The 13,945-nt window shown below is 36.0% G+C and overlaps 1 protein-coding gene across 1 annotated transcript in view; it reads right to left on the bottom strand.

Moving 5' to 3' along the window:
• Positions 1-1,176: 1,176 nt before the first annotated feature.
• The window catches only part of HS2ST1 (heparan sulfate 2-O-sulfotransferase 1), a 71,785-nt gene continuing 59,016 nt past the window's right edge, over positions 1,177-13,945 (bottom strand). Inside the window, exons 3-7 of the mRNA XM_064428370.1 lie at positions 11,729-11,814; positions 8,137-8,275; positions 4,630-4,727; positions 3,415-3,572; positions 1,177-1,981 (exon numbers count right to left, since the gene is read on the bottom strand). Coding sequence (XP_064284440.1) covers positions 1,755-1,981; positions 3,415-3,572; positions 4,630-4,727; positions 8,137-8,275; positions 11,729-11,814 — 708 coding nt within the window. The 3' untranslated portion in view covers positions 1,177-1,754. The remainder of the gene's footprint in view (positions 1,982-3,414; positions 3,573-4,629; positions 4,728-8,136; positions 8,276-11,728; positions 11,815-13,945) is intronic.

Genomic DNA, 13,945 nt, shown 5'->3' on the forward strand with positions numbered 1-13,945 from the left:
TAAGAAAACAAAGAAACTTCAAGATGTACTTGATAGTCTCTCGTTATCCTCTCTGTAATTGGGCTGTTGCTTTTGGCTGCAGACATCCAGTTCACAGACCATTTTCCATTTCCTTTGTTTTCATTACAAGAACAAGCTGGTTAAAGAAACTCCACTTGGTAATTTTAAACTAAACCTTCAGCATCATACCTTAAGAATTTAAACCTTTCCGACCATTCCTTTGTCTCCTCAGCCTTTCCAATCAAATGCTGTGAAAAGCACTTTTAAGAAAAGGCAGGTGGAAGTTGTGTAAATACTCGTATCTTTAAGAAAATTCAATAGGAAAAATTCTTGCAGTGCTCCACGGCCATTTGCTATAATGCAGTGGCCCCAAACATCAGTTCTCAAATTTCAATTTACTTCATTTGCCAGGTGTTTCACATTGTTAATAATTGCAACTCACAAATTTACAACAGTCACGTAAGGCAGTTACATAAATACAATTATGTCAATCAAGTTCACTGCACCTTTCCCAACCAGACTGCATATGACAATTTTCTTCTTGTTCTCTTACCCTAAAAGGATGAAGACTACTTTTCTGTAAAGAGAATCCCTGGAAAACATTCTGGTATTGAAGTCAGAGAGGTCACTGAAGTGCTTTCAGCAATGTCCAACAGTTAACTCAACCAGGAAGTAGATGTGATGTTTTTCACGTCACACATAACAGAACCGGTGCAAAAAACCCCACTTTAAACTAATTACTTTAAACCTTTTGGTCCAAATACATAAAATAAGCAGTATTTACAGCATTTTACTCCTTTTGTAAATGCAATGCTTTAAAACACGTTATAAAGCACCTCAGTAAAAATATTCTACAGATAAAAGTATTGAAGTAGTAGGAAAACCCTAGCCATACCACAGCTCACTAGTAGAGTCATAATGTGGATTCACCAATACCTCAGTTTACAATTATTACAAAGAATCCATGGAGAAACTTACTGAATTTACAATTTTTATACCACTGTGTAAGGATCAACTAGAACTGCAGACAATACCAAATTTCTTTGTCGTTTTCCCAACCTCAGTCAGTGGTAGTGGTGATCAAAAAAAAAAACCCAAAAATAAAAACCCCACTGCTCTGATTAAAGAATTCAAACTTTTTACAATATTAATGTGAAAATGACATTTTAACACTAATGAGTAGTTATAATTTTTTAATAAAACCACATATATAAATATGGGCAATTCCAGCAGCAGCAGCATTTCTCAGCAGAACATGATTAACCATCCCAATTAATATCATGTGACATGATTCACTAAAACAAAGCACAGATGTCAACCACTTATTAGGACTACTCATACAACCAAAATTTCCATGTTGAAAGCTGGGGAAAAATTATTTCCTCTTCACAGAAGTACAAATGAAAATAAATTGCTCTGAAAATTAAAAAGAGCATTAACAGAAGCGGTTTTTTGATTGTTTATATTTTTAAATAGAACTGCCGTGTATTAATTGCTCCAAATTACAGTGTAGATTTCTTCAGGTTAAGGATATTGACTCCCACGGAAAATATTATTTAGATAAAAGAAATGAAGCCTTTGCTTCTGGATAACCAACACAGCTATATCCAAAGCCCTGGAGGTGATCCACAACCCACTTTTCTCGTATAAAGAAATGTCTTGGAGGCCTACAAGCAATCTAGTTTCCATGGTTGAGGACTAAGATGATGATGTGGCCAAAGATTTAGGTCCATAAATCTAACAGTATAGCATTCTTAGTTTGATTTAGGGTAAATCTTTTCATAGAAAAAGTTTTGAGCCAGAATATACAATTCTCCATCTTTTTCCCGAACTGCATGTGCTCTGACAAACTGAAATTGCTCCAGTGCAAATTCATAGAACTCATTCTCCATTTTCCAGATTTCAGACTGCTGTAGCTTGGCAATAGTTTCTTTTGTGGGAAGTTTTTTCTCAGTTGTTTTCCTAAGATGCGACTTCTTTCCTAAATGCAAAATGAAAGCAATAACTTCACTTTCAAGTTCACGTGCTCAAAAAATGTTTACAGTCCTTTGTTATTTACAGTTTTTATGCTCTCAGTGTGTTGATAAACTGCATTAGAATAACCAGGCTTTAATCCAAAATTTATTAACACAACATGCAGAGTTGGAAAACTGCAGCCTCTCTCACTAAATGTTTATGAATTTTGCATCCATTCTTTTAATTCTTCCTGTTTGCTCTAATAAACCCAGGGAATGAACATTCATTTAAGGAATAAGATTACTCCATACAATCTACCTGGTGCAAAACTGGTCTTTCAAAATTAATTATTTAGATGTTGATCTGCTATCAAATGTTAAGAATTTTAGAAACTGCAGAGACTTCTTTCATAAAATCATAGAAACATTTATGTTGGAAAGGACATTTAAGGTCATCGAGTCCAACCACAAACCTAACACTGCCAAGTCCCAGTCAGCCATATCCCCGAGTGCCATACCTATGTGTCTTTTAAATACCTCCACCACTTCTACACATCTTTTAAATACCTCCAGGGAAGCTTATATTCAACTCAGACTACCAAAAACCTCCCTGTTCTGGTCTAGCTCTCTGTAGCTCTCCATAAAAGAGAAAAAAAAATCTTGTTTTTGCATAATTTCAATTGTCTATTTCTAATCATCTACTAATAGCATTTAGACCATTATTCTCCCATCTAAATAGGATACTATAGTCTTATCATAAATGATGCATAAGCCACATCCCTGTTGCAGAATTTCTGGGACAAAGGTGACCAAAATGATGACCAGATTTTCCCTAAGAAGTGCTGTTGCTTTGTAATTAACTTGTTAATACTACATATTGAGGCTCTGCTATTTGCAGTTAGAAGCCCTGCTAAGATAGATATTTTCTTCATAAATTGCATGGCCAGCTCCTAGAAACTGAGCTACTTCTTGTAGCTAGGAGCCCAGGAAGATAAACATCTACTTGGGACTCTGCATCCCTCAGGCTTTATTGCTCAGCCAACCAGGCTGCATTGAGCACAGTTAATTCCAGCAGGGCTCCTGAGGAAATGGAAATCTGCCACATCAGCCACTTTAAAAAACTGAAGCCACTTAAAACCTTAAAAAAATATTCTGTTACAAACATATCACAATGTTACATGCATTATACCTACACACCTACCTTTATCCCAGCCTTAAATATTTATAATTTGTGTAAGGCAGAAGGATACTTGGACTAGCATCACCCCCAAGAGAGAAAAAGAGAGAGAGAGAGAGAACTGAGAATCTTCAAAAATGAGTTTGTTTCTTCTATAGGAGCATCATCCAGCTGAGAGGCAAACCTGGCAGAGACTCAAAACTATGCAACTAGATCTAAAGAATTCAGGCAAAAAAGGCAGTAAGTGGATGAAAAATCCATGGAAATCAACTATTTTAATACCTGTCCGGTACAGTTCTGTGGCACCCCTGAAGAACCGGGGCAAAGCTGCCTCCAATAACATGATAAAGTCTTCAAGCTCTTCAGTAACTCCCACTAGGAAGTATTCATTAATCAGATTGTATTTGGCTTGTTCCAAAGCCCATCTGCTTCCCACATTCCTAAAATGACAGAGAACAATTATATCAAGTTCTGATGTCAGCCAACAATCCTTAGTCCCTAGATGGAGATTACTTCACAACAGGACATTTGTATAGGAAAGGCAAGACTTATTCCAAGTTATAACCATTCCTAACTTCATTTCCCTTTCCAGTTCCTCTCATTTGTGTTCTTACCTAAAAATGTGACTCCTCTACTTATGAAATAGTCTAAACAAAAACACCCAGTGTGTGTGTATATGATTAATGCCTCTATTCAAGCAATCTTTCAAGGATTTACATTGTCTCAATATTAATACTCTGTCTCTACTTTCACATTAGATACCAGAAACCTGGCAAGAACATACCTTCCCTTTTGCACCTTCTTTCTTTCTGTGCTTCTCCACATGGCCAGAGAGTAGACAGGTCTGAACAACAGGCACTGAAACAGGAGCTCCCAAGTGGCCATTTACTTTGCTTGTGTTTGAATGAACAAAACCTTTGACGAATAACTGCCCTTGCCATCACTCAGAATCTTTCAAAAACTCTACGTGTCTGGTTTTTTTTTTGTTCTTCTGCTAAAGTTTTTTAAAGTCTTTGCCATTATTATAAAATATTTTGCATTGACATATGGATACTATTTGCTTTTGTTTCTGTTTCTGCTAAGTAGCATTGACTACTGGATATCTAGTAAGCATTTAAAAAGATAAATTTATCCTGATCTCAATTATTGTGTACTCCCCAAGAACTTTAGGAGGTTGAACTAAAATATCTCCATTCCCAAAGAAGGATACAACATAAGAGAAAAATTGCAAGACTAAATCTGCAGAAATTATTTTTCAAATTGAAAACATGTTTTCCCTCACAGCACAGCTGATACAGTATTGTAACATACTGCTAGTTTAAAGAAGTGCAAAACTGTTTCAGTAAATCCATCTTCAACAGAAAAAACTCAAGTACCCACTGCTTCACTCTGTTCAGTCCCTCACACTTTTATCAACTGGACTACATATTGAAATTTGTTAAAGTTTAGATTTCAGCACTAATGTACTTGACGAACAAGCTACATTTATCTCCCTACCAGCATTCTGAGCTGTGGCCACAGAAGAATGGAATTTGAAGCCAAAGTTTCTCTGGAGCACAGTCGGAACCTCCAGCTGCCACACATTCATCAAAGGTCTGGAACAAAGACAAAATTGAGCTGAGCTTTAAAATCTCATATATGTAGCTAACATCTCCAACTGGTTAGTTGCTAAATATAGTGGGGACAGAAAAACACGTATATGATGTTCTAGAAAAAAATGTCAAGCCTTGTTTTCACAGTGTTATTAGGACAATCTACTGTCTCAGCTAAATAGTACTTGGACAGTCCTTTATGGTTATAACTAATGAACAATTGATCTTACCTAATACATTGATATACCTTTGAAATAACTTCAGCAAAGGCTATTTATCAAAACTAGCAAAAATAATCAATAAGTGTTAGTATAATTATTTTCCCCTACAAAAGAAGTCACTAAATACAGCATCACATGCCATAAGGAATTGTGTGATTCTGCAACAGCTGGATCTTTTTAACAGAGAACATTGTACATTTTGTGTTTTAGATTAAACAACCTTCTATTACCTTTGAATAATGACAAATAACTGCCATTTCAGAGGCTAATTTTGTTTTGGCAATCAGAAGAACTGAAAAGAAGTTGTTCACAGCACAAAATAATATTCCATACAATATTGCCCTCTGTGTGGATACACTGGTGTAGTAACAGAGTTTCAACTGCAGTAACACAGTAACAATAAGAACTCCATTAGCACTGCAGCGAATTTGTAAATGCCTTACTGTGTCACCATAAAGGAAGTGTATATGATATTTCTAATCAAGATATAAGGCATGTATCTAAGATATATTAAAAAAATAGATCCCACAACTTTTTAGATTGCTTCTTCAGTATACTTACAAGTTTCTGTTCAAAGCAACTAAGTAAAAACACATCTGTGTAATTATTTGGGGTTAAGAACAAAGACATAATTTGCTTCTATTTTGAGGTGAAGTTTATGAGATAATCTGAAAAAATTATTGATACTATGCCAAAGCAAGGGGTAAACTGTGGTGCCTTGGTTCACATTGAACTCTGAGTTTAGAATAGCTTGTACATGTCACACATCATAGATAAACATGCAGCTTAAGGAGGAAAACAAGACATTGATATGCTTTCCTTAGCATAGTTCTCTAGGGAAATTCTGCACTGATCTATTGTTAAATGCACCTCCTAAATTATGAATGTTTATACTAAAAATGAACTGGCATCTGTACAAAGGAAGATTTCTTTGCTTATACCTGCAGGTTATTTTACAGTTAATAAGCAAGAGGAAGCACGCCGTCTTCTAAGTAAGTTGAAATAGGACAGACTTCCTTCCACACTTCCTCTTATGCACCTACCTTGGCTGCTCCATCCAGAGATTTTATTATAGGACACCCTTGCCTCTACAGACCCTGCATTTGGAGCCAAGCTAACCATGACTGGAAGCACAGGGATACAGAAAACATCCTAGTTTAGAATTCTTCTATATAAATGCCGTGGTATGGACTAGGAGGGGACAGGAGTATAAAACACATAGAGATTCCTTTCTACTAACAAAGGAACAACTGAGTTTCACTAGAGGTAATTTCTCATCTTCCCTACTTTTCAGCTGAAGAGCTTTTCATTAATCTACTGTAACATACTAGAATAAAGACACTTCAATTGGCTCAATCCATTTTTGAGCTTACTGAATTTTGTAAATAATGTATGCAAAACTTACATCATCTATACATGGACAATTCCCCAGGGACACTTTGGAAAAATAGTACTACCTGATTTACATGAAAGAAGCCAGAAGCTTGATACAGTAAATCAATTTAAATTGAAATGAACTTGAAATGCTTACAGAACATGTTAAATCTGTACAACAACAATTAAGTCTCTCAGATCTAAAGGAAGTGGTATTGTAGTGACAAAATGTAAAAAAGCACCTTCAATAGAAAAACATCAAATTAATAATGCAATGCGTTGCAAGCATTCTAAACAGAAATGCATATGACCCTTTTCCCAGCAAATCAAAGCTTACAGTGCAGTCTACCAAGCAGCAACACTAAGGATTTTTGGCATGTTTCCCAGTGACTACCAAACCATGTTGTTTGGATTATAATTCAAAATTAAAATAAACACTGTTAAATGTTTAATTTTTTTTTTTAGTAAGTTTTATGTCCTAGAAACAGCTCAGACTTAGCAGCATGCTCAGCTTTCCAAGTCACTGATCTCCAGCAGGAAAGAGAAAGACAGGCTACAAAAGATGAGGTCCTATCTCTCTTTTTTAAAACACCTTTATGATCTCATACCACATCACCTGTTCATCTGTTTAGCCACTTCCATAAAGAATTTTCAAGATCAACTTCAATATATTCTTGAAACTTTCCTCTTCCTATGCTGCTGTGCTTCAGCATACCTGGACAAACTGAAATGCAGTAACTGAAGATGGCGCTAAAGCCTAAATAACAGAGGACCAGTTAGTTCCCAACTGGAAAGAAAGAGGAATGGTTTGCCCCGAATATTTAAAAAGCACTATTTGGATGGGGACAGCACACAAAATGATTACTCACGATTATTAGTTGTTATAGTGTTTATAGACTGAGCTGTATATTTTGTGTGACTTTTGCTTGTTTTTTCAATGTCTATTGGTTCCCACACAGCACTACACTAAACTGTCAACATTACAGAAAAATAGCATCAGTTTAAGAAAATATCATCACTGAAACTGTATAAAGTGTTTGACTCTCTAAAATACAAAAATTCATTACATTTTGTAGGGTTTCACACTGTTCAAGCTACAGTTTTGTAAACCATACTCATATATTTTATGCCCTGCTTTTCTTCCCAATATAAGAAAAATGCAAATCAACATGCCTGGAAGGTCACACTGCAAACCATGACAGTGGATGTATAGATTCTTTCTGGAACAAATCCATTATGGAGCCTGAATGAGGCTGAAACTGTATTAGTAGTCAATGTTTGAATGTGCTAACCTGAACTTGTCTACAGCCACCTAAGACACGAGGAGGAAGTACAGAAATTTATGGGTCATACTACAGTTTCCAAAAAGACATTGCAATGTTTACATTTAAAAAAAACAGAATAAATTGGGTTGCTAATTATATGAAAATAATCAACAAGGCCAAAGCATCAGCAGTTCTACAGCTTTTGCTGAAAAAAATATGTCATCAGTCTTCAACAAAAAATATGTAGCCTCTTACATAGAAGGATAAGCCTAATCTGATAATTATAATTCTGGATACCTAGTAACAGTTTTAAAAATATTTTATTTAATTTTTTAACAAATTGCAACATACAGTGAATTTATAAGGGTACAGACAACCTCCTAATATCATGCTCTGCTCCAGTATGGACAGGAAATGGAGAATACAACTTACAAAGTCACCACTGTCACCAAAGACTGATAAAATAAGGACTCGGCTTTTATCAGGGAATTTTAAAAATTGTTTTCACATTGATTTTAGAAAGTTCAGCACATATTATTAGGTGTACTTTACCTTTTTATCCCCCTGCTTTCGCCTCCGGAGCCCTGGTCTGTAATCATCTCCAAAGCGCAGAAAGTAATAATAAGAAACTAGGCGTTCTATAGGGTCTCTTATGACATTTATGTAAATTGGTTTCTTTTTAACACCAAATCTAAAGTAAAAGAGGAAAAAACATCTTTCAAAGGACAAATCAAAGCTTCGCATCTAATATGTAAAAGCCTGCCTTTGTTGCTACAACTTAAATCCATACACACAATACACGATACTGAGAGGAAGCTTCATGATCACCTCTTTTCATCCTCATATCCAGTGCATTACATGGATGTGAAAGTAAGCTCACTTTCAGTCTGCCTAAGATTATGATTTTATGGGTTTATTATTAAAGAAACAAACAAAACAGACATGTTGTCACACAAATAGATACTAAAAATGTTTACACGACCATCCTGACTCTAGAAATGCCTTAACTAGTTTAGCAGCCACATACATGTTTATAGTAAGTACAAGGAAGTTTGATATTGAGTTCCTGCCCTTGTGAACTGGGCTTTGCAATGCTGTGAGTGGTTTTCCTGGCAGGTCTCCAGTAGTCAGAGACATTAACAGCAGGAAGACAGAGCTCAGAGCCCATCCATTGCCTGGGTTGATGCATACAGCTATGCTTATTAAATATAAGTCTAAGATAGTATCTGTAACCATATTAACTTTTCTATATAAAGATATTAATTTTTTCCACAGACATTTACCCTAAGCAAATTTTGATGCACTCCAGTACAAACAGAAGCCTGACGACACAGGAGAAAAATTCAAACCACCAAACTGTTTTGTGCAAATGCTACCTTTCAGTGATCTATGTTCAAGTCAGCTTTTACAATACATTTCTCAGTTTTATTTTCTTTTCCATTTGAGACATGCTGCGGCAATTAATTATGGTATCCAAATACTAAAGAGTTTATATCACAACGGAAATTACAAGTGTGTCAAGTGCCCTGAAGTAAAGCTAGAAGCTGGAAAAAAAAGTTCTCTTCTGTTCCTATGCAAACTGGGAAAGCGTTCTCTATCAAAAGAGGGCCATTCATGCCTCCTAGCTTGGCTAAAACAGAGCACTCATAGTTTTAAGATGCAGTACCGTGATTTTTAAAGGGGTACATTTTACTACCAGATATTGTGCATATGAGGAATTAAGCTGAAAAGCTGAAGAACAGAAATGTAGCAAAAGTAGCAGAAAGGAGGAAGTTAGGAAAAAAAAAATTAAGAGGCATTGCTTTTGCCAAAAACAAGCACTACAGACAGAGAAATTGTTAAAGGCTACAGAAAGAGCAATTGATTCTCCAGTGCTGCCAGTAGAGTACCAATGATTCAGACTGGAGCACTCTAAGGCAGAATTGCTGACATCTGTCTGCATGCCAGCTCTGACTTCCCAGAGTCTGCAGAGTAGAGAGGGTGTGAATATTTCAATCATTCTGATGCAAAGTCCAGGCTTTGAACTTCACCCTCTTTAAGCTCCGCTGAAGTGCATGAGACATGCATGTCCCTTTCCACAGACTGCTGCAAATGCTGGGGAAGCTGTAACAAACCATTTCCACACAGCAGCAGACTCAGCCAATGAACAGCACATTTCTGTGGGTTAAATGCAGATGTCCAAGTCCTTAGAAATGCTTGTGCTGGATTGTACAATCCCCTGCATTTGCACACAAGCTTGAAGAACTAGCCTCAGTTACAGTAACATAAACCTACCAGTAACATAAGTTATTACTGTAACTTTATTAATAATGACAATGAATTGGCAGTTGCATTGTCAAAGAACTTTTTTTCCCAACTATTTACCAGAGAAAATAGAGAATAAGTGGATAAGAAATTTTAAAGACAAAAAGAAAAGGGAAAAAATTTAAACTGTTATTAGCAAAATTTCTACATGGATGGATTACAATAACCTGTCCTCAATACTGTCAGTTATCAGTAAAATCCAGTATTTTAATTTTCAGCATATTTTAAGAGGTACTTCTGATATTTGACAGTGGACCTAAGTTGATGTCCATGTATAAGGAAGCACTGACTTCTGAAATATTTTACATGCCTTAACTACAAGAATGTTCATTACAAGAACATACCTCACAGCCTTAAAGGTGTGGGCCTTGCCAAGCACAACCAGCGTATTCAAGATATTATTTTAATAATGAAAACCCAAAGTATGAGAAAGCAAGCTGTTGTGGGGAAAAAAAAAATCACTCAGGTGAAAGGATAACAAACAACAAAGACAAGGATAACACAGTCCCGGAGGGAAGATGCAGATGAAAGAAATCTGTGAAATTGCTTAGATGCTTTCTAGATGTAAAATATTTTAGTTTTAAGAGTTCCAGTATCTGAAAATGTTTTCAGCTTTATGAACTAATGTATAAAATAACATTCAGCTTTGCTGCACCAGTAAGCTGTTACTCAGTTCAAGTGTTTATTAATGTTGAAGCATTTTAATTTTTAAAAGGCAGGAAGGAAACTAATGAATTTTTATATTTTTTATTTGATCTACTGATTTGTAACTTTTTTTGCCTGTTACTTTTTGTAAACTTGGTGCCACTGGTCATTTTCAGCTACTACTGTGGCTTTTAGCATTTTCTGAAAATGTACTATATTGGGAATCTGCACAGGTCTCACTTCCCCATCTCATTCTTTGTAATAAAAACTCCAAATTAAAAATCAGTGTACATGACAAAATGAGTAATTAAAAGGAATGACTAAACAAAAGGAATTATTACATACAAAAAAGAATTTAAATAAATACTTTAACGCACAGAAACATAGAAACACTGAGTGACCATCAGCAAGAGATAAAAGTAGTTGTTACTATCGTTTGTGCAGTCAAATGTAATGAAATCTGAAAATTCCACATTCATTTTCAATCATTTTCCACATGCTCCAAGTGCAAGATGAAGCACTACCTAGTAAGCATCTTAAGCAAAACTGACTTGTCAGTTCAAGGGGAGGTTTGAAGACTGAGCTACTGAGGATCACAGGTTTAGATCCAGAAGCAAAAATAAGACAAGAAAAGAAACATATGAAAGTGGGAATAAAGATATGATCCTGAACCTTTCAAGTCAGTGGGACGATTTTTAAGCTATTTTATTTAATTTAATTTTAGAAGTAGCAGCATTTAACTTCACAATAATTACTTCCATGTTTTTGCTAGCAAATCAAACTATTACAGATCAGAAAACTTGCTTCAAAAGATAACTTTTCATATTTTGATAAAGGGTAAAGGGATACTAAGGTAGAGAAGAATTACATAACTTATAAAGAGTAACACCACCTGCTTCTTATGAAGCATTTTTGAGAACCGGTATGTTAAGCTCCCCCAAATGGGAAGCCAATCCCAAACCAGAACCGCCAGTGTTTCAGAGAAAAGCCATGATTTTCAGCAAAACAAGCCTGGAATTTACACAAGGAATACTAATCCCAGTATATAAACGTTTTCTTTTTTAAATGAGACTGGGCTACATTTCATCATGCAAGAAAACCAGAGCACTCGGTGCCGATCAGCCCCAAATTCCGGCGCTCGGGCCGCGAGCGCGGGAGGGCGCGGGCAGCCCGGCCCAGCCCGGGCACAACGTACTTGGCGAAGTCCAGGTACGAGACGTGGCCGTGGTAGAATCCCGGCTTCATCTCCTTCCACGAAGTCACATTCTTCACAAACCGCACCTGTGAGAGCGGGCAACAAAAAGGGTTTCTGTACGGCTCATTACATTTACCCATACACGGTCTTTTCTGGCTTTTAATCTTATAATGCATTCGATTAAAAAGTCTATTTTGAGTATTATAAAAAAATAGGCTTTCCTGCAGCATGTAGATGACTAATTTTATGTCATCAGAATTTAATGATCAGAAACTAACAAAAGCAGAAGACAGCAATCAGAAGGACAGTCCAAGGAAACCTGTCACAAAAACATCAGCAAAACAAACATTTATATATTTGTCATACCATTTTATTTGTAATTGCAAAGGAATGCAGAATTCTTTCAGTAGAAATGCAAGCACCTATTTTATAGAATGGTCTGATCTATATTCAGTCCCTCAAATAAAAGTGTATCAGATTTACAGCATGTTCTTAGAACCATTTCATTGGGACATAAGAAACAAATCTGATGGTTCGTTTGCTCCTCCATCCCAAAATGCAATGCACAAGTAATCCAGAAATGTTATAAATGCATGCAACGTAAATCAGATCTATAGTTTGCTATTTTGAATAGTCATCTTAAGCCCAACATTTCAGTGCAACTTTCATGCTAAAGCATGAAGTAGCCCTTGAATGAGGGCTGATAGAGCACTTATTGGCAAACTTCACAAAAATAGCAATAGCTTTACATTTCAAAGAACAAAATAAGACACATGCCCCAAACCAGAGAGTGTGATCAAATTAAGTGGGACATGCAAATCCTGATCGAGCTTGGCTTTACTAGATGAACAGAATATTTTAACATCAAAGCATGTAACTGAAAGTTGTTCCAAAACTAGCGAATTGGATAATAAAGAGAGGATGATAAATTTGTACTGCCTGAGCTGTCTGACAAAGATATGCCATTTCTGAGGCTGTGAATTAAAAGATAGTGTTCTCTGCACATCTGCAATATCTTTTCTGTTAAACAGACAAACAGATAACCACAAAGATTCTAAGGTGAGACAAGAGAGACAAAAAAGGAAAGTTTGAGAGCTCAAGAGAACACACTAACTACCATTCTGTAAGGTCAATTTGATTTAGAGTGTCATGAACCATAATATTTACTATTTATTATAACCTACCAGTTGAAGATTCTAAGAGGTGAGACTGGCCTCCTGCTGTTTCTTCAATTGTGCAACTCATGGTCTATGATTTAAGAGGTTGGTAACCTTATTTATTTAAACACTGGCTCTTGGACTCTCAGATAACAGAAATTTATACTACTTTTTAATAATATTAATTTTTTAGTGTACAAGTTTCACAGTCTGTGGCATTACAAAATTCAAAGTATGTATTGCACATTAAAATGATGGCAAATCTAGCTGAAAAGCACTGCACAATGTTACACAATGGTGTTTCATAAACTGCATTGTCTTCCTGTCTGGTTTTGTCCATAGCACAAACTGATAATATGGGACTCTGAATCCAGTTGAACTACCTCTGCCTTTACAGCTACTGAAATAAACCACAATTCCATTCACTGTATCTTTCCAAGAGTAATGACAAGATATTTTCAGTTGAGAGCATCAGCAATAAATACTTCTTTACCTGGCAAAGATATTTCCCAAATATAAAATATCAATTTTCCTTCCTTCACCCACAAACCCCAAAATGTCATGGTTGGTTGATACAACTCTGCAAGTAAACCAGTTATGCAATTGAGGATGTGCAGTGCAGCCCATATATTAAAGTGTACATTTATGTTTCCATGAATGAGCTTTTTGAAATCTTGTATCATCTAGATTTCAGTTTCTAATAGACTTGTACTAAACATAAGATAATGTTAAGTACAAAATCCCAAGTTTTTTGTTTTAGATCCCCATGCCAGCCATCTGGCATCAAACTGTGGATGTTTCAGTAACAGCTACAAAAATCCTTTATTGCCTTTGTCGCACAGTATTATTGTCTGCTATGGAAATAATTTTTATGAACATAGGATGGATAGTCTAACCTCGAACACCAGCCAAGCTAAGAGAAGGCTAGGAAGGTTTTATAACCTGTGACATTTACATCTGTCTTAAGATGGACCTGCAACATGCTGAGCCCCTGAGAACTACAGTTTTTAACACCTATAACTAGCCTGCAGGCAAGAGATTTTTTTTCTCCCACAATTTG

This window comes from Passer domesticus, chromosome 7 (assembly GCF_036417665.1).
Source record: "Passer domesticus isolate bPasDom1 chromosome 7, bPasDom1.hap1, whole genome shotgun sequence".
Lineage (NCBI taxonomy): Eukaryota > Metazoa > Chordata > Aves > Passeriformes > Passeridae > Passer > Passer domesticus.